The sequence below is a fragment of the Salmo salar genome, chromosome ssa22, assembly GCF_905237065.1.
Source record: "Salmo salar chromosome ssa22, Ssal_v3.1, whole genome shotgun sequence".
In the NCBI taxonomy this organism is placed as follows: Eukaryota; Metazoa; Chordata; class Actinopteri; order Salmoniformes; family Salmonidae; genus Salmo; species Salmo salar.
The window spans coordinates 12,074,404-12,092,435 of record NC_059463.1 but is presented as its reverse complement, the minus strand read 5'-3'; the positions used below and the strand labels follow the sequence as shown (position 1 = coordinate 12,092,435).

The following is an 18,032-nucleotide window of genomic DNA, read 5'->3' as shown; positions in this document are numbered from 1 at the left end:
GTCTTTTTTGTTTGACCCAAAAAACGTTAAGAGAATCAATCATCAATGTTGCCAATTTACTTTGAATCATTATGACATGACTTATGACATATCTAGTTTTTTATGATCCAGTAATTTATTTTTAGACATATTTTGAAGGTCCGGTGACAATGTTCCAATGGTAATCCATTAGTACAGTATCTAATGGTCCAAGAGCATGATTATATGGTCAGTTTCAGTGTTGTTTTATTGCTCTCCAATAGCATACGGTAGGCAACAGGCATGTCTGGTCCCTGTAATTGTGTGGGATGTGTTTTGGTGTGTTTCTGGGCTAGAGGTCAGACACTTTTTATTTCCTCCTTGCTTCCTTTGTTCTGCTGAGCGACTTCATCTGAAGATAAGTTACTCTAAAATGGGTGAGGCTTGTATATGACCATAAATGCATAAGGCATGTTTTTGTGTTTAAGCTTCACCGATGGAGTAAGCGTGCATAACAATATAGGTAAGTATTAGAGCAGAATAGAGAACTGTAAGTATTGTACAATGTGTGATGGAAAAAGGTGTGTGAGGGTGTATATATGGGTGTGGATGTATATATGTACATATAACATGCGCTGTTACATCATTACATTTTATTTAACCAGGAAGTCCTATTAAGTTCAGAAGAACGCTTTCCCAAGTGAGACCTTGATCTGGCACACTTTGGACTGCTATAGGCAGTTTGTGTAAAGTATGTGAATGAATGGGTTTCTTTGAGTAAAAATAGATTTTCATGCATCTCGGAGATTAAATATCATTTTATAAAGCAATTTCTCACGATCTGCAATTCAAATTGTAGCCTGTGTGGGTTAGATACAATTAATCAGTACAGCCCTATGGTCCCTCTTCTAAAGTGATTGTGATTGAGGTGATAGTGTGTGTGTCCAGTTCCCCACATTGTTATCGTTTCCTAGTGGTGCATGAAGGTTGATGATGTAATGTCCAAGAGATATGGGTCAAAGGGAAGCACACAAGATGGAGGGAAACCACATATCTCTTCCCTCACTCTGTCTGAATCACCCAGCTTCGCACAGCCCTCGATTTGCACGTGTCTCGAAGCTGGGGGAGTGAAAATTATTGACGGTGTAGAGGGCGAATTAGACCCACAGCCACTTCGAACAAGGGTGCAGGATTCAGAGCGAAGTACTATCCCAACACGCACTGCGATATGTTTGGAATTTGCACAATTTCATACAAAAGAATGGAGAGGCATGCCTAATTATATGACACGTGCATTTGTTTATGTCTGATGTCGAGACTTGACAAATGTAACATGAAATACCTCCCAAATTAAATGTTTAAGAGTTACTGTGGTTTATATATTGTAAAACGACAGGGGGATTTGTTCGTTTGAATTTCATGCTCGTTTTATTATTTAAAGGTTACAAAATTTTGAATAGTTCGCCTAATTTCATTTTGTGCTAGAGAATCAGTGTACCATTTAAACCAATGTGAAATATATTTTCAATAACCAAAAATATTGTATTTTTAGCTGTCTGAAGCTGGTGTAAAAAACTGAAGTGGAAGACGCAAGAACGAAACGTAACAAATGGGAAGCATAGAATAGATCTACCACTTCTTAGATTGCTTTCAATGAGAATTACAGATCTAATTCACATATCTCACATATTGCAGCTTTAAAAGTGGAACATGAATTGTATCATTCATGTCAGGAATGTATCCCAAAGTTGATGGGCTTATTGATCCCATCTCCACTCTCTAGAAGTCACCTTCGGAATTTTGTTAGCAACATCTGACAATGGAGGGCCCCCCGAGTGATTTGGCAGGGACGAGGTGGTGGCTTGGAATTCACAATCTCTGTCTCATTCAGACACACGCAGGTGAGTCAGCAGAGCTCGGAGAACAAACAGCAGAACAGAGTCAACTGAGTGACCCTCACAGGATGAGGCCTCACTTCCAGGGATTTTTGTGTATTATGTGCTCTCAGATCCTCCACATCACATGCACCCTCTAGGCTTATGTTTTGTTGGCCTTTGCTTCTAACTATTCATTTCAAAGCTTTCAACCACAGCATGCTCTGAGTCTATCCATGACGTTGGCAACATGACAACATGTGGTACTTGTTTGGGTCATTGCGCCAGTGCCAATAGCTGCCATCATGTACCTCGAGCAGTGAAGTCTGCATGCCAGATGCCTTTGTCTGGACAGAGTTGAAATGGTACTGGTCCTAGATATACCATGCTTACATGGAGTTAAACTATAGGCTATTTGTTAACACTTGACATTATGGTTGAGCCTACTTAAAATTATTTATAAAAGGGTTTTAAGGGGTTTCAACTGTTAATTATTAGTTTATAGATAGGCATATAACTGTTGAATACATATTTATAAACTAACACATTGGTTGAAATGTTGTGCTTGTCATTTAACTGCTTGCAAAAAATTGCGTAATAATCGGGACTACAGAAAACAAGACAACGTTCAATTATATTGTTATTTTATTTTTAGGATGGGCATGTCATGGCATGCTCATGTCGATAGGCAACCCCCCACACCTCTCTGATTCAGAGGGGTTGGGTTAAATGCAGAAGACACATTTCAGTTGAATGCATTCAGTTGTACAACTGACTAGGTATCCCCTTTCCTTGCCCAGTATGTATGTTGCCTCTATGCTGTCAGCGGCTCCTAAATCTAGATATTGCAACATTCATCTGTTTTCAATGACTAGTAGCAAACTTTTTGGACTGACTCATTCTAAGTGTATAACTGACAAATTAAACAAACTACTGTATATTCAGTTAAAACAGAAAAGAAACAACATTTTAAATATTTAGTCTATAGCCGAAGGTTCACAATGATTTTGGTGTAATACAAGATTGAGAACCACTTTGACGCGCCTACAAAGTGCCGTTTATTTTGCCACTCCCCCCTCTTTTATGTTGAATGGAACATCCTGAACTAGTCCCGACTCGCACTTGGGAGGATTTTTTTTATAATTAACCCACTGGGGTAGGAATAGACGTTGGGTGCAACTGAACTGACACCAGTACAGGGGGTACGGTACATTCACTGTCGGTTCAGGTTGTAAAGTACAGTAATAATACATTCCAGTGACAAATGAAGTACCAGTGTTTTTACCTATTGTTGCAGGGATCACTTAACCAGCTAGTTATTGGGAGAAGTTTGTTTCAATCACCTTTCTCCATCTTGAAAGACAAACGTGGCTTAATTGGAATATAGGGGTCTCTAGTATTTGGGTATGCTTCCTCATTCTGCGGTACAAGGTAAGATATGTTTTTCTATTTCCTTTTCCACGAATGAAAACTTACTCATGGGCAAAAGGTGGGTGTTATACACACACATCAAACGTGTAAGGTTGTGTTTCCCCACTAAACTCATTACTTTCAGTAGCCTATAACTTGAACTCAATATTAAGCTGATCATCTTCATGAGAAGTGGTATTGTTTCCAGGCTTGTCATATAGAGTAGGATGCTTGATCTTAATGCATTTTTCATAGAGGCTTTCACGCTGGACTGTTCACAATTTATTATATACCTTCTTCGTTCATAAACCAATGTCTGGAACCTGTTTGGTGAAAGTGAGCCCGCCCTATATTGATACTTTTCTGGGCATAGAGGTGTAGTACCAGAGTAATTAAAGTTACTGTCATATCTGAATCTATTGATTAGAAATCTAAATATTAATGTTGATGCTCGCTTAATTCTCTTTACAGGACAGGAGAGCAGAGAGTAAAAATACATTAATTCACCACAAAAGTCATGTTGTACTGGACTGTACTGCCTGATCGGAAAGTATTGCTGTTGGTGACACTTCTATGGGACTACCTCTGTGCTGAGGAACTGAAGCCCACGAGATGGCCACTGTATCTCCAAAAGCCTCTGGTCCTGGCCTGGAATGCTCCGACCGAGGACTGCAGCCCGCGGCACGGTATTCACTTTCAGCTGGAGCAGTTCCAGATTGTGGCGTCGCCCAGCAAGGGCTTTGTCCGCCAGAACCTCACCATATTTTACAAGGACCGCTTGGGGTTGTACCCTTATTATAATGAGCATGATGGTACTGTCATGAACGGTGGGCTCCCGCAGGTTGCCAGTCTCACTCAGCACCTGGAGAAGATGCCGGAGGGAATTCAGTATTACATACGCGAAGCAGGGGCCAAGGGACTGGCAGTTATTGACTGGGAGGAGTGGCGACCACTGTGGATCCGCAACTGGGACGTCAAGAATGTGTACCGCAACCAGTCAAGGCAGCTGGTGGCCCAGAAGAACCCAGCCTGGCCCGCAGAGCGTGTGGCTAAGGTAGCCCAGCAGGAGTTTGAGATGTCAGCCCGGAAGTTCATGCTGGAGACCCTGAGGCTGGCCAAGAGCCTGCGGCCCAACCAGCTGTGGGGGTTCTACTTGTTCCCAGACTGCTACAACCATGACTACAGGAACACTCTGGAGAACTACACGGGCCGCTGCCCTGACGTGGAGGTGGCCCGGAATGAAATGCTCAAATGGCTGTGGATGGAGAGCACAGCCCTCTTCCCTTCGGTTTACATGGGCACGGTTCTGCGCTCTTCGCCCTCGGGGCGCCGGTTTGTCCGGAACCGGGTGAAGGAGGGGATGCGTCTGGCATCAGGGGGAGACGGGCTGGCACGTCCTGTCTTTGTGTACGCCCGGCCCACCTATGCCAACGTATTGGAGCTGTTGACAGAGGTGAAGAGATGTTTCTCTGACCGTCACATAGTACTAACCAGGAGAACTTATAGACCTTTTGACAGTGGTGTAAAGTACTTAAGTGAAAATACTTTAAAGTACTACTTAAGTAGTTTTTTGGGGTATCTGTACTTTACCTTGCTATTTACATTTTTGACAACTTCTACTTTCACTTCACTACATTCCTGAAGAAAATATTGTACTTTTTACTTCGTACATTTTCTCTGACAACCCAAAGTACAGGAAAATTGTGAAATTCATGCACTTATCAAGAGAACAGGTGGTCATTCCTACTGCCTATGGTCATGCGGACTCACTAAACACAAATGCATCTTTTGTAAACAATGTGTGAGTATTGGAGTGTGCCCCTGGCTATCCGTCCATTTTTAAAACAAGAAAATGGTGCAAAGAAGTCTGGGAGTTGTAAGAATAATTGATGTGAAAGATATCTAGACTATAAACCTACCCTAATACAATCTTCATCAAGATATGAATGATAATTTCAATTCACTTAATGTTTTGAGATTTCTATGAATTATTTTTAGTTGAATAATGCTCCATATCAGAGTGCAATAATCTCTGTTTAATCAATGGGTGTGTTTTATAACCACTATTTTTTTCTGTGTGTGTGTGTGTGTGTGTGTGTTGATAGACCCTGATTCACAGATCAAGCTCTCTCTACCCATGACCATGACCCTCTGTCCTTATCTGTGGCTGCAGCCCTTTCCTGCTCTAACAGCACATATCCCAAATACTCCCTCTCTTTTGTTTGTATATGTGTGAGCAGGATGGGTGTTGGTCATGTTACTCACTAACACCCCATAGTGCATTTCCTTACGAGGGCGTGAGCAGATAAGAGGTGTTCACATACACAAAGTCACACACAACAATTGAACAACACTGAACAATTGTACATGGTGTCATTTTGGTTGTATTTTCATTGGCCGATTTGTGCTGACTGTGCACTCTGTGCTTTGTGATGAATCTGTACGTCTTCTTTGGTCAAGATTTTGAGTGATTCTCCCTGCAGACGGACCTGGTCTCCACCATCGGGGAGAGTGTGGCTCTTGGGGCTGCAGGCATCATCCTCTGGGGAGACCACGCTTATGCAAGCAGCAAGGCAAGTGTCCGCGCAATTACACAGTCTCATAAAATCACAACAAATCACATGTGATCACTGAATGACCAACTCACAGGACCTCACTGCATGTCACGGAGTCATAGTCAGTCACGTCACACTCATTCATTCACTTGATTACCAGTTGTGTTTTTGTAGCAGCCCCTCTTCATATCCCATTTCTTATTATGATTTGAAAGTGTTTGTAGTGGATCTTAAGCTTAGTTTAAATTGGGGAGACGCAGGAACGACATTGACGTAAATCTACCTTTAAAGAGCAACTGCCCCAAAAAAACGACTTCTCATTTAGAAAACAGTCTATGTGGCATCGATATGAGTCAGAAACATTTATTCCACTGTCGAAATTGACTACAAAGGCTAAATAGGATAATTTTGGTCATAAAGTCAGTCTCGTCCAAAACAGTTTTGTGAGACTTGTGGTCATGACTGCATCACAACGTAAATTAAGGTTGGGTTTGTTTCAATCCTGCCCACAGCTGGTGGTACATAAGTAATCATCAATTTGGAGTGCAGCTGCATGCGACCAGATTGTAATGCCCGTGGTTAATTTGGGTTGACTTTGGATATCCCTATGGGGCTAGTTAGGAACCATTGGTAAATTACACAATTTACATGGGACAATATGTAAAAATTCCAGTAGGTCCAAATTTCAATAACTTAAGAACCTCAAACAACTATAAATTGAAGAAATTCATATTCAGATATTGAAAGCATTTCATGAGAAAACTAAAAGGTGTGCAACATGAAAATATTGCCTCATTTATATTGTCTCAAATATTGTCCCTAGCTAGCTCCGGAGATAGGCTATCCAAAGTCAAACCATAATTGCCACGGTTGCACACCAGCTGGCTGAAGCTAATTGGCTAAATAATTGGGCTAACTCTTCCCACCTGCGAACACACACAAGAGACACCCACATCAAACCACACCCCGAAACCAACTCACATTTGAATTCAGTCATTTCTTAATGAACTAAATCTGAAACGAGACCAAAACAGGAAGTTCAGCCACCCTTTAAACTCTCTCTCTCTCTCTGTGTGTGTGTGTCTCTCCAGGCCAGTTGCTCTAGTCTAAATGAGTACCTGCGGGGTCCGCTGGGCCGGTACCTGCTCAACGTTACCACGGCAGCAGAGTTGTGCAGCCAGACGCTGTGCGATTCCCTTGGACGCTGCCTGCGTAAACACCCTGATACTGATGCCTACCTGCACCTCAGCACCCGCTCCCACAGAATAGAGCCCCTGGCAAATGGAAAACTCAAGGTTCAAGGTCAGCTTGGGGAAGACGACATATTGGGCTTTCAGAGGGAGTTCCAGTGCCAGTGCTATAGTGGCTACCAGGGAGAGGGCTGTGGCCAGAGAGACCCCCAACGACAACGAAGTGTCGCAGCTCCAATCATGGCTTCATGGGTGCACTGTTTTCTCCTGCTACTCATCACACTCCTGCTCTGAGTGCAAACAGTACATACACAGGCATACAGCTACATTCAAATAACTGAACGTGTACTGGTATACACATGACATTATCTACACACATGTGCAAACATTATATAAATACACTTTGGGTCAAATGTATTCACTGTGGTCCAGATTGCTGTAAGGTTGGTGGATCTATGTGGAACACAGAGTTATGTGGTTGTTTGTGTGTTGATTTTTTTCCCCCATACATTGGAGGGCTCGCTGGAAATAACTTTGTTTACATTGATCTCTTTCTCAGTCTCCTTCCCACAATATATCTCTCTCAACCCCCCCTCTTTCAAGGTGTCATTTTCTCATGATCCCAAAGTTGATGTTTTTGTATGGAAATGTGTGTTGTTTTCAAGATGTGCTTCTGATGTGTGTACGGTTTTGTGTTATGTGTGAGGCAAAATGGGGCCGATGCACTTGATTCTTGGAATAGCACAAAATAGTTCTTATCACCTGACATTTTTATCTTTAGGTTTCAATATTTATGTTAATGTATTTTCACGTTTGTTAAAAAGCTTTTGTAATTTTATGGCAAAACAAGACTACTATTTTCGCTCCAAAATTGTGCGTCTCTCTTACTGTGTACAATGTTTCAATCACTCAAAATAAATCAAAGCTGTAATTAAGTGATACTGCCAGAGAAGCCGGTGTTTGGAGGATATATTGGCACAGGTGTTGTTTCATCAAGGGCCTGCAAACCGTGCCAATATAGCCTCCAAACACCAGCTTCGAGCGCATTATCACTTTTATACAACGGGTTACCAACATATTCAAATATACAAACATATTCAAATAATGATTGACATATTTTAATTAAAAACGTTATTTTGATGAATTTATTCATACTATTTCATCCTTCCACGAGATATAGTCCCGACACAAATCTATGGTTGCTTCCCAAGCCGCCTGGTCGTTCGTTCTTTCTGGCATCGTTCTTATCCCTTGCTTGCCAGCTAGCCAACTTTGTCAAACAGTGTAGCCAGAATATCAGCAAAGTGGCTGCATTTACGTTTGTTAAAGCTGTTTTCTAATGATTGTTGGGGGGATACATCCATAGCAATGAACTAATTATGTGCGATTTCGCCTAGCATAGAACATTTGCTCTCTCACCAGGCCACTGTTCAGAAGAGATAGCCAACTACACAGCTAACACAATCACGATAAACTGAAGCTGGAATGACAGCAAACAAGCTGTATTTCCTGTTTTTCTATTGACATTTCTTTGTATATATCCATAAAAATGATGCTGATTCATGATTTCGACTGGCTGAGAAAAGCTGCCAGCCTGTCTTGTCTCGTCCCGACTATCGACACGTTAATTACCATAGGACAGATGGAGATCGAATTTCACTAATGTTGCAAATGTCGGAGAGACCGACAGCAAGGTTACTACAAATCTCTGTTGTTGAAAACCAAATGCTAGTGTGAAGGAAATGGGAGATAATGTGTAGATGTAGACCTAGTATGTAAATTGCCTGGCTGAGTTGATAAGACAGTGGATTGCGCAGTGAGATGGAACAAATAGACATTTCAACATCATAGATTTAGCCTGTGGTAACTTGTCGAATAGACACTGGCTGGAATGTGGTTTTAACCAATCAGCATCCAGGATTAGACCCATCGGTTGTATAACATCACCCAATACTATCTTTCACAGTACAGTGTCCACAAATGGATTTGTCAGTGTGATGATCACTTGTGTATCAGTGTTTATCTTAATTATACAACTGTCTCTCCTTGGTTCCTGATGGAGTCAACGATCACAATGTACACATAGTGGCAGTGGGCCGAGAATTTTGAGAGTGGCTGCTTTTAAGAGGTTTGTCTGGCACAAAATGTTTCTTAAAGGACTACCCCTTCCCCCCATATAATTGTTGGGTGCTGCCAGCCAAAAGTTATTTCAAGTTTTCAGCAATACAAGTTTCCAGGAAGCAAACACATGACCTATCATTGTAGAAAGACAGTGCATCCTCATAGAACTCTCAGATGTGTAGAATCTGTGTAGAATCTCCACAGATGTACAGTGCATCCTCATAGAACTCTCAGATGTGTAGAATCTGTGTAGAATCTCCACAGATGTACAGTGCATCCTCATAGAACTCTCAGATGTGTAGAATCTGTGTAGAATCTCCACAGATGTACAGTGCATCCTCATAGAACTCTCAGATGTGTAGAATCTGTGTAGAATCTCCACAGATGTACAGTGCATCCTCATAGAACTCTCAGATGTGTAGAATCTGTGTAGAATCTCCACAGATGTACAGTGCATCCTCATAGAACTCTCAGATGTGTAGAATCTGTGTAGAATCTCCACAGATGTACAGTGCATCCTCATAGAACTCTCAGATGTGTAGAATCTGTGTAGAATCTCCACAGATGTACAGTGCATTCGGGAACGTATTCAGACCCCTTGACTTTTTCCACATTTTGTTATGTTACAGCCTTATTCTAAAATGGATTCAATTGATGAGGGAAAAAAACAATCTAAACACAATACCCCATAATGACAAAGCAAAAAAAAAAATGAAATTTCATATTTACATAAGTATTCAGACCCTTTACTCAGTACTTTGTTGAAGCACCTTTGGCAGTGATTACAGCCTCGCGCCTTCTTGGGTATGACGCTAAGCTTGGCACACGTGTATTTTTGGAGTTTCTCCCATTCTTCTCTGCAGATCCTCTCAAGCGCTGTCAGGTTGGATGGGGAGCGTCGCTGAACAGCTATTTCCAGGTCTCTCCAGAGATGTTTGATCGGGTTCAAGTCAGGGCTCTGGCTGGGCCACTCAAGGACATTCAGAGACTTGTCCCGAAGCCACTCATGTGTTGTCTTGGCTGTGTACTTAAAGTCATTGTCCTGTTGGAAGGTGAACCTTCTCCCCAGTCTGAGGTCTTGAGCGCTCTGGAGCAGGTTTTCATCATGGATCTCTCTGTACTTTGCTCCGTTCATCTTTCCCCCGATCCTGACTAGTCTTCCAGTCGCTGCTGCTGAAATACATCCCCACAGCATGATGATGTCACCACCATGCTTCACCATAGGGATGGTGCCAGGTTTCCTCTAGACGTAACGATTGGCATTCAGGCCAAAGAGTTCAATCTTGGTTTCATCAGACCAGAGAATCTTGTTTCTCAGGGTCTGAGAGTCCTTTAGGTGACTTTTGGAAAACTCCAAGCGGGCTGTCGTGCCTTTTACTGAGGAGTGGCATCCATCTGGCCATAAAGGCCTGATTGGTGGATAGCTGCAGAGATGGTTGTCCTTCTGGAAGGTTCTCCCATCTTCACAGAGGAACTCTGGGGCTCTGCCAGAGTGACCATCGGGTTCTTGGTCACCTCCCTGACCAAGGCCCTTCTCCCCTGATTGCTCAGTTTGGCCGGGCAGCCAGCTCTAAGAGGAGTCTTGGTGGTTCCAAACTTCTTCCTTTTAGGAATGATGGAAGCCACTGTGTTCTTGGGGACCTTCGATGCTGCAGAAATTGTTTGGTACCCTTCCCCAGATCTGTGCCTCCACACAATCCTGTCTCGGAGCTCTACGGACAATTCTTTCGACCTCATGGCTTGGTTTTTGCTCTGAATATTGTGTGTATTGATGAGAATTATAGTTTTTTAAATCCATTTAAGAATAAGGCTGTAACATAACAAAATGTGGAAAAGTCAAGGGGTTTGAATACTTTCCGAATGCACTGTATTTATCTTTTGAAAATTGAGTTTTTACATCCAAATTGGTGGGCTATAGGCTTTGGGGTCAAATTAAACTTTAATGGCCCTCCTTTCAATAATTATAGGTTGCCTTGAGGCAAAATGATTTGCCTTCCTTTGAAGTCTACAGCAAGAGTTCCTAAGTGTTATATGTGTTCAGACACATTGCAGATAGCCAGGTCTGCTTAAAAGTAAATTCATGGCTGCAGCCTGCATATTTTAGATATCTAATTAATGAATTAATTCTAGAAAGTATAGACCCATTCTGAGAGGAATAGTTTGAAATAATTTATATAATACACAGCCCCTCCCCTCATTTACACTAGGTAACTAGGCTACAGGAAACTTTGCTTTCCTAGGCTTGACATTTCACACTAGCAATTTAATTCGCAAAGGTGATTCAGAGATTCATTTGTTCCTGTTTCTTTAACAAATCTCCACTGTAGGAGAGAACGTTCCGCCTCGTCCTCTTTTTGATTGGTGTTTGGAGTGATTTTGACGTAGTACTGCAATGTTTTTGCTTTGCATATTTGCATTAGATTCCCGTAGCACACTCAAAGTCCTGACTTCACAATAAAAAAAGTAGAGTAGTAAAGAACCTATCCATAATCAGGAACATTATGTTCTGAATATATCAATTTGCCAAAATACTATATTACATTTTGTGTTCTCTTTTTCTGAAGGTATAAAGTGCATTTTCCCTGGGGGGCGCTTCTTCTATGCGTGAATGTGGCCAGTATTGTTCTTGGCAGGGAGCATGAAGCAGGAGCACTCCCCACACTGGCCCAGGTACCCTTCCTCACTGTGTGGAATGTGCCTACAGCCCAGTGTAAGACCCGCTATGGGGAGTGGACCTGGACCTGTGAGCGTTCAACATAGTGAAGAATCAGAACCGGAGCTTCATGGGGGACAACATCACCATCTTCTAAAAGACTGAACTGGATACAACCAAGCAGAGGCAGTTAACGGTGGGGTGCCACAGAATGCCAACCTGCTGGAGCATCTCAGGGCTGCCGCTGAGATCCTCCAGACCTACATGCCCGACAGAGACTTCCAAGGGCCCAGGAGAGGCCCAAAGGGATGCGGCTATTTTATGGTTTCCCCTCCTGCGATAACGACTACAAAAACACAACAGATAATTACACAGGGGAGTGTCCCCAGATAGAGTTGAGGAGGAACGATGCTCTGTTCTGGCTGTGGAACATCTCCTCTGCCCTCTACCCAGATTTCTACCTGGATGTTCTACCTTCTATGGTTCCATGACATCTGACCACATGACCAGGTACAGGCAACACCTGACATCACATAGACCCAGCAGGATACATAAAAAGAGACTGCAAATATCTTGATGATTTGCATAATTTGCTGACTATTTATGTGCACCCTCCCACCTCCATAGCACGGAGTCCCCTAACCCAGCTGACACAGAGAGCCACTGCTGTTTGGTAAGGATGGAGTGTGCTATGTAAGACATAATACAGTTGAAGTCGGAAGTTTACATACACCTTAGCCAAATGCGTTTAGGGGGATTAGGGGTTCTGAAAGAGCCAATCCCCTTCTGTTTAAAGGAGAATGGGTTCCATTGGCCCAATCTGATTTCAATGCTGTACTTACTATTTATTATACCTTGGACAAATGGACATGAGATGTTATTATATGATATCATGAACAGTTTATTTGTATATCATTGTGAAAGCCAGACATAATTCACAGTTGACCTTGACATTTAACCCAATGAGTTCTCTGTGTTTGAGCTACAGACTTCTGGGTTGTACCATTGGATGAATCTATTTCTTCTGCACCAGTAGTCTGTGTGATTAACGGGGGCTGAGCTAGAGCGGTGTTTGTGAGACAAGGGCGCATTCGCAAAGGGGCCCGGGCCGGGTCTTTTTACAAAAACGTCTGTCGATGGTTTGAAACTATTAAAAGCTATTACGAACACGCACATGTTACATGGTTTGCTCTATGACACTCACAAGCTACACAAGAGTCGATAGAAGGTAAGGGGTTCTTCTACATAGAAGATCATAGGAAATCCCAGGACATAGTGTCTATAATACTGTAATAAGCTCACAGCAAACTCCACACAGTATACACTGACTAGTTGGGTATTCATTTCCCACTGTGCAAACCATTTCTATTCTTACAGCATTCGTATACATTTATTTGTATCTGTTTATTTTTGCTGCTGCAGACGTTTGTCAATAAAACTCATGAATGCAAATGTTTATGTCAAATTGTTTTGTTTTCTACTTGTAGCCCTGATTGTCTTGAAAGTTAAATGGTAAAACACTTCATTGTGAGGCTAAATACAAGGGCTGGTTATTCAGATAAATGAAAGACAGGTCAATAAAAATACAAATGTTGCTGGAGTCTTGGGACTGATAGCATAAGCAACATGACTGTTAAGAAAATAGTTTCCAAACATTTTACAAAAGTAGATATGTAATTTCGTTAAATTACAGTTTTTGACCTGGGATTATTCTTACTGGTTTCAAACACTTCACAGAAAATCAGTGTATAAGCTTAAAATAATGCTTCATTTCGGGGCTTTAAGTTTTTAAGCCTATTAGAACTAAGGAGAGCTGTACCAACTGGAGAAGTAACTGCCAATTTCAGCTGTTAGCTAATGGCAAAGTGATTATTGAGTGCCACAATTATACTCAGCAATTTACCAGAGCCCTGTGAGTGTCTACAGTACGTGACTCAAATGTGATGCAATGTACTCATGATTGATACTCTATGGGTGAATGTATTGTCTACCAGATACTTTAACCTCATTGTTGATGTTTTTTATGTTAAATAAAAGATGTGTGCATATTTTCAGTTAACTGTCATATCTGCATAGCTGCAGGAAGTAGGGGTGCTGCAGCACTTCATGATAAATCAGGAAAACAATATATGCAGTACCAGTCAAAAGTTTGGACACAAGTAACAGACACATCTCAACATCAACCGTTCAGAGGAGACTGCGGGAATCAGGCCTTGATGATTGCATTGCTGCAAAGAAACCACTACTAACCACTACACCCGGAAGGTGTGTTGGGTCATTGTCCTGTTGAAAAACAAATGATAGTCCCACTAAGCGCAAACCAGATGGGATGGCGTATTGGTGCAGAAGGCTGTGGTAGCCATGCTGGTTAAGTATGCCTTGAATTCTAAATAAATCACTGACTGTGTCACCTGCAAAGTTCCCCCACACCATCACACCTCCTCCTCCATGCTTCATGGCGGGAACCACACACGCAGAGATTATCCGTTCACTTACTCTGCATCTCACAATGACACCGCGGTTGGAACCAAAAATCTCCAATTTGAACACATCAGACCAAAGGACAGATTTCCACCGGTCTAATGTCCATTGCTCATGTATCTTGGCCCAAGCAAGTCTCTTATTCTTATTGTTGTCCTTTAGTAGTGGTTTCTTTGCAGCAATTCGATCACGAAGGCCTGATTCACACAGTCTCCTCTGCAATTTCTGAGGCTGATGAACTTATCCTATGAACTTATCCTATGCAGCAGAGGTAACTCTGGGTCTTCCATTCCTATGGCGGTCCTCATGAGAGCCAGTTTCATCACTGCACTTGAATAAACTTTCAAAGTTCTTGAAATGTTCCTTATTGACTGACCTTCATGTCTTAAAGTAATGATGGACTGTCGTTTCGCTTTGCTTATTTGAGCTGTTCTTGCCATAATATGGACTTGGCCTTCTGTATATCTCCCCCCCCCCCCCTTTTTTGGTTACTACATGATTCCATATGTGTTATTTCATAGTTTTTATGTCTTCACTATTATTCTACAATGTAGAAAATAGTCAAAATAAAGAAAAACCCTTGAGTGAGTAGGTGTTCTAAAACTTTTGACCGGCAGTGTATTTGAACAAATAAACCAAATTTGTTATATTTTTTAATTTACAAACTAGGAAATGTATTACTCATGTATGAGCGGAGAAAAATACTCCTCAGCACCCCAATCCTCCCCAGACCCAGTCAACAGCACCCCCAAATTAAAACATCTTCTCGCGGTAATGCATATCTGTACACTATATTTAAATGTAAACCACCACAGAATGTGTCCTGAAAACATTTCAGCACAGCTGCTTGTAACACCCCAATCTCTCATCACAGTGGATCTATTTTGGATGCCTTGTGCCTACGCTCTCATTTAGAAAAACATTGTTATTTGTATACTCATTTAACACAGTATGTGAGCTGTTAACAAAGGAGGAGTTTGGTTGAGTCCTGACAGGATTCTCTGGGTATTCTGTTGCAGGTCTGTGACCACAAGGTGGCGGTATGGAATAATCCAACTAAAACAAGAGTTTACAATGCTTTACACGTACTGCAGCTAATACTGGTCACTATAGCACAGAGTGGGTTAAGTGGCTCTTTACCAAAGATAATTGGCCCACAACAACGTATGGGTAATTTCATGCCTCAATTTCAAAGCGCTACGTTTTTGTGCTTATCCACTGTATTGAACTAACCGACAACGACAGCCACAGTCTGAGCCTCATTTTAGGAACATGTGACGACCCCGATGACCTTGGTTGATTTCCACGCAACATGTAAGACTGTCTCATCGGATAGCTGCTGCTCCGAAGCCGTGTGGTTGGCTGTAATTCGGCTTGCTCCCTGGAAGATGGGCGGAGTGGAGAAACAGACTCCCATAAGGCCCACTGTTTCCCACTTCCCTCTTTATCACAGCAGACTGGATTGGGGGAAATGAGGAACAGATATGAGGTATTTTATCAAAGTAGGAGAGAGATATCCAAAGGCTGCCGATTCCACACAATCTTATTCCCATATATGGATACTGTGCTCAACTATGAACCTTTAGAATCATTAGGACTGTCGTTTTAGACACCACTGACTTTAAACACGCATTATATTGTGTAATTACACAATAATAAGTAAACAGACGAGAGCTACTTAATGTTATAACAGTCATAATAACAATTGCAATGCAACTTGTGGTTATTATATTTTCTCATCATGTCTTCCTCCAAGACTGGATAGAGCAGCCCACAGGAAGATAAGCTATAATGACTGGCCACTGAACATTTATCTGGTTCCTGCTGCAAACAGCTCCCTGAACAAGTGGCCCTCTTTCTTCCACCGACTAACCCGTCTGCTAGTTCCAGTGAGCCGGGCTCTGGCTCTCCATCTCTCATCTCCACGTTTGTTCATTTTGGTGTCTCGCTCTGTCACCTCTCTGCGGTCACATCTCCTTTTTCCTCCCCTCCCCTCCACTGTCGCTTGGTCTAGAGATTGTCTCGGGGGCTCTTGGTATAATAAGCAGTTTTTCACACTCTCTGTCCGTGTCCTTCAAAAGAATCAAGACTCTGATCAGGCTCCATAGATATCTGATGTTCCTCTATATCGCTGCAAAGATTTGTTGTCCCATATATAAGTGAGCAAGCCTATGTTTTTGTCCATTGATCATTGATTTTCATCATGGGCGGGCATGAGAAATCAGAAGCTGTTTGATGTGGTTGCACTGTATACCAACTGTGACCACACTGGCTCCAATGATCTGTGCGAATGTCATTCAAAATGATACTGGATTTGCACAGCAGGCCTATGCACTATTTGTGATTGTTTTACAAAATCAAAACCTATGAGCACTCCTGTTCCTATGTACACTGATATAGTACATGTTTCTTTGACACAGGCCGAGGTAGTTGTGGAGACTGTCACACAACATGTTCTCTGACAGACACTCCAATCTCATATATCCATGAAATGTAAGTAAATGACATCAGGACAGAGAGCGAGAGAGACAGTGAAAGGGAGGGAAAGCGTTGCGGGACAGGTCACAATGTCCTATTTCTCTGAGATGGCGCTCCCTTCACTGAAGCTGTTTGTCTAACAGCTGACTCTCTGAATGGCAGACAAATCCTATCTGGCTGTTATGCATGTCATATCAACCCAACGGCTAAATGCAGACTGTTTCAAGATATTCATTTTCTTTATTCATGAAGATAAATGAATGCCCTCTTTGGGGTTTGATGTGAGAGGCGTGTGCGTATGTGCAGGTGTGTGCATATGGGTTTGTGTGTGTGCCTGCCTGTGTATGTAGTTGTGTATATATATGTGTGTGTGTGTGTGTGTGTGTGTGTTGAGGATTTGCTGTCTCTGCAGTATGTGTCCTGATGAGAGGTGTCCTGACAGACTGTCACATGTGACTTATCCTCCGATGAGCAGCTCTGCTCAACCCCTCCACCCTGCCAGACCCCATTAGAGCACAGTGAAAACCACACACACGTCAAAAGCAGAATTCTAAGATCCCACAGCAACCACAGAGACAGGCAAAGTACAAACAAAGGTTCTTTATTACAAGTTCAGATTTTACAATAGTGACAATATCTTAAAACTACTAAGTACCCAGTTAGAAATGTTTAAGGAGACTAGGAGTTAGGACCATGAGCATACACTATGACACAGGGCAAAACTAACAGCACCTGCTTCACTCACAGAGAGTTGGTTGATGTTAGTTCGTTTTGCTCTCCCCCAGCAGGGTTCGTTCATTCATGTGGCTCTACCCGAGCAGGATTCATTTGGCTCTTCTTCCCGAGCTGGGATTTGTTAACCTCTGGCTGGTACAGTAGTTGATGACTAGTTCGGTAGTCCATGGTAAGCTGCTGAGGTCTCTTCTCCCCCACTCCAAGCCGGGCCGGCTGTGTTGTATCGGAGATAGCCTCTCGCAGCTGCGTTGGCCGTGTCCCCAATGTCTGTAGCCATGGGGGACAACAAACATACAATTACAGTATGTACTGATCTACAATGGGAGTCACAAGCACACGTTTGAAATAAGCACTTTCCTTTTAGAGTTCTATAGAGAGCGTTGTAATGGAGTCTTTTTCCCCACAGGGGATCAGCGGAGAGAGACAGGGGTCGAGGAGCAGCGAGGAGTCAGATGTCTGTCTGTGGAGGGGTTCCCGGTCGAACGGCGTCCTTGAATGTAAGTGTCCGTTTCCTTTTGTGTTTAGTTCTGGAGCGTGTTTAGCAATTAGTTCAGGGAGGGAAGAGGTAATAGGGATT

General features: G+C 42.4%; 1 protein-coding gene across 3 annotated transcripts; it reads left to right on the top strand.

The window, feature by feature from the left end:
• Positions 1-348: 348 nt before the first annotated feature.
• On the top strand, positions 349-7,858 carry LOC106582795 (hyaluronidase-2). Of its 3 annotated transcripts, XM_045705683.1 has the most exons (5): positions 349-481; positions 1,742-1,859; positions 3,714-4,695; positions 5,726-5,815; positions 6,889-7,858. In XM_045705683.1, the coding sequence occupies exons 3-5, from the start codon at positions 3,760-3,762 to the stop codon at positions 7,279-7,281; spliced, it is 1,419 nt and encodes a 472-aa protein (XP_045561639.1). In that variant the 5' UTR covers positions 349-481; positions 1,742-1,859; positions 3,714-3,759; the 3' UTR covers positions 7,282-7,858. The 3 variants fall into 3 exon arrangements, with proteins under 3 accessions (XP_045561639.1, XP_045561638.1, XP_014021701.1); XM_045705682.1 differs by lacking the exon at positions 349-481 and having other exon boundaries at positions 496-1,859; XM_014166226.2 differs by lacking the exons at positions 349-481; positions 1,742-1,859 and adding an exon at positions 1,876-3,263.
• The last annotated feature ends 10,174 nt before the right edge of the window (positions 7,859-18,032 follow it).

Excerpts from the sequence above, each read along its gene's own strand:
- LOC106582795 (XM_045705683.1), top strand. The coding sequence starts at position 3,760 with ATGTTGTACTGGACTGTACTGCCTGATCGGAAAGTATTGCTGTTGGTG. Across the intron at positions 4,696-5,725 it reads TATTGGAGCTGTTGACAGAG|ACGGACCTGGTCTCCACCAT; the intron begins GTGAAGAGATGT and ends TTCTCCCTGCAG. Across the intron at positions 5,816-6,888 it reads ACGCTTATGCAAGCAGCAAG|GCCAGTTGCTCTAGTCTAAA; the intron begins GCAAGTGTCCGC and ends GTGTCTCTCCAG.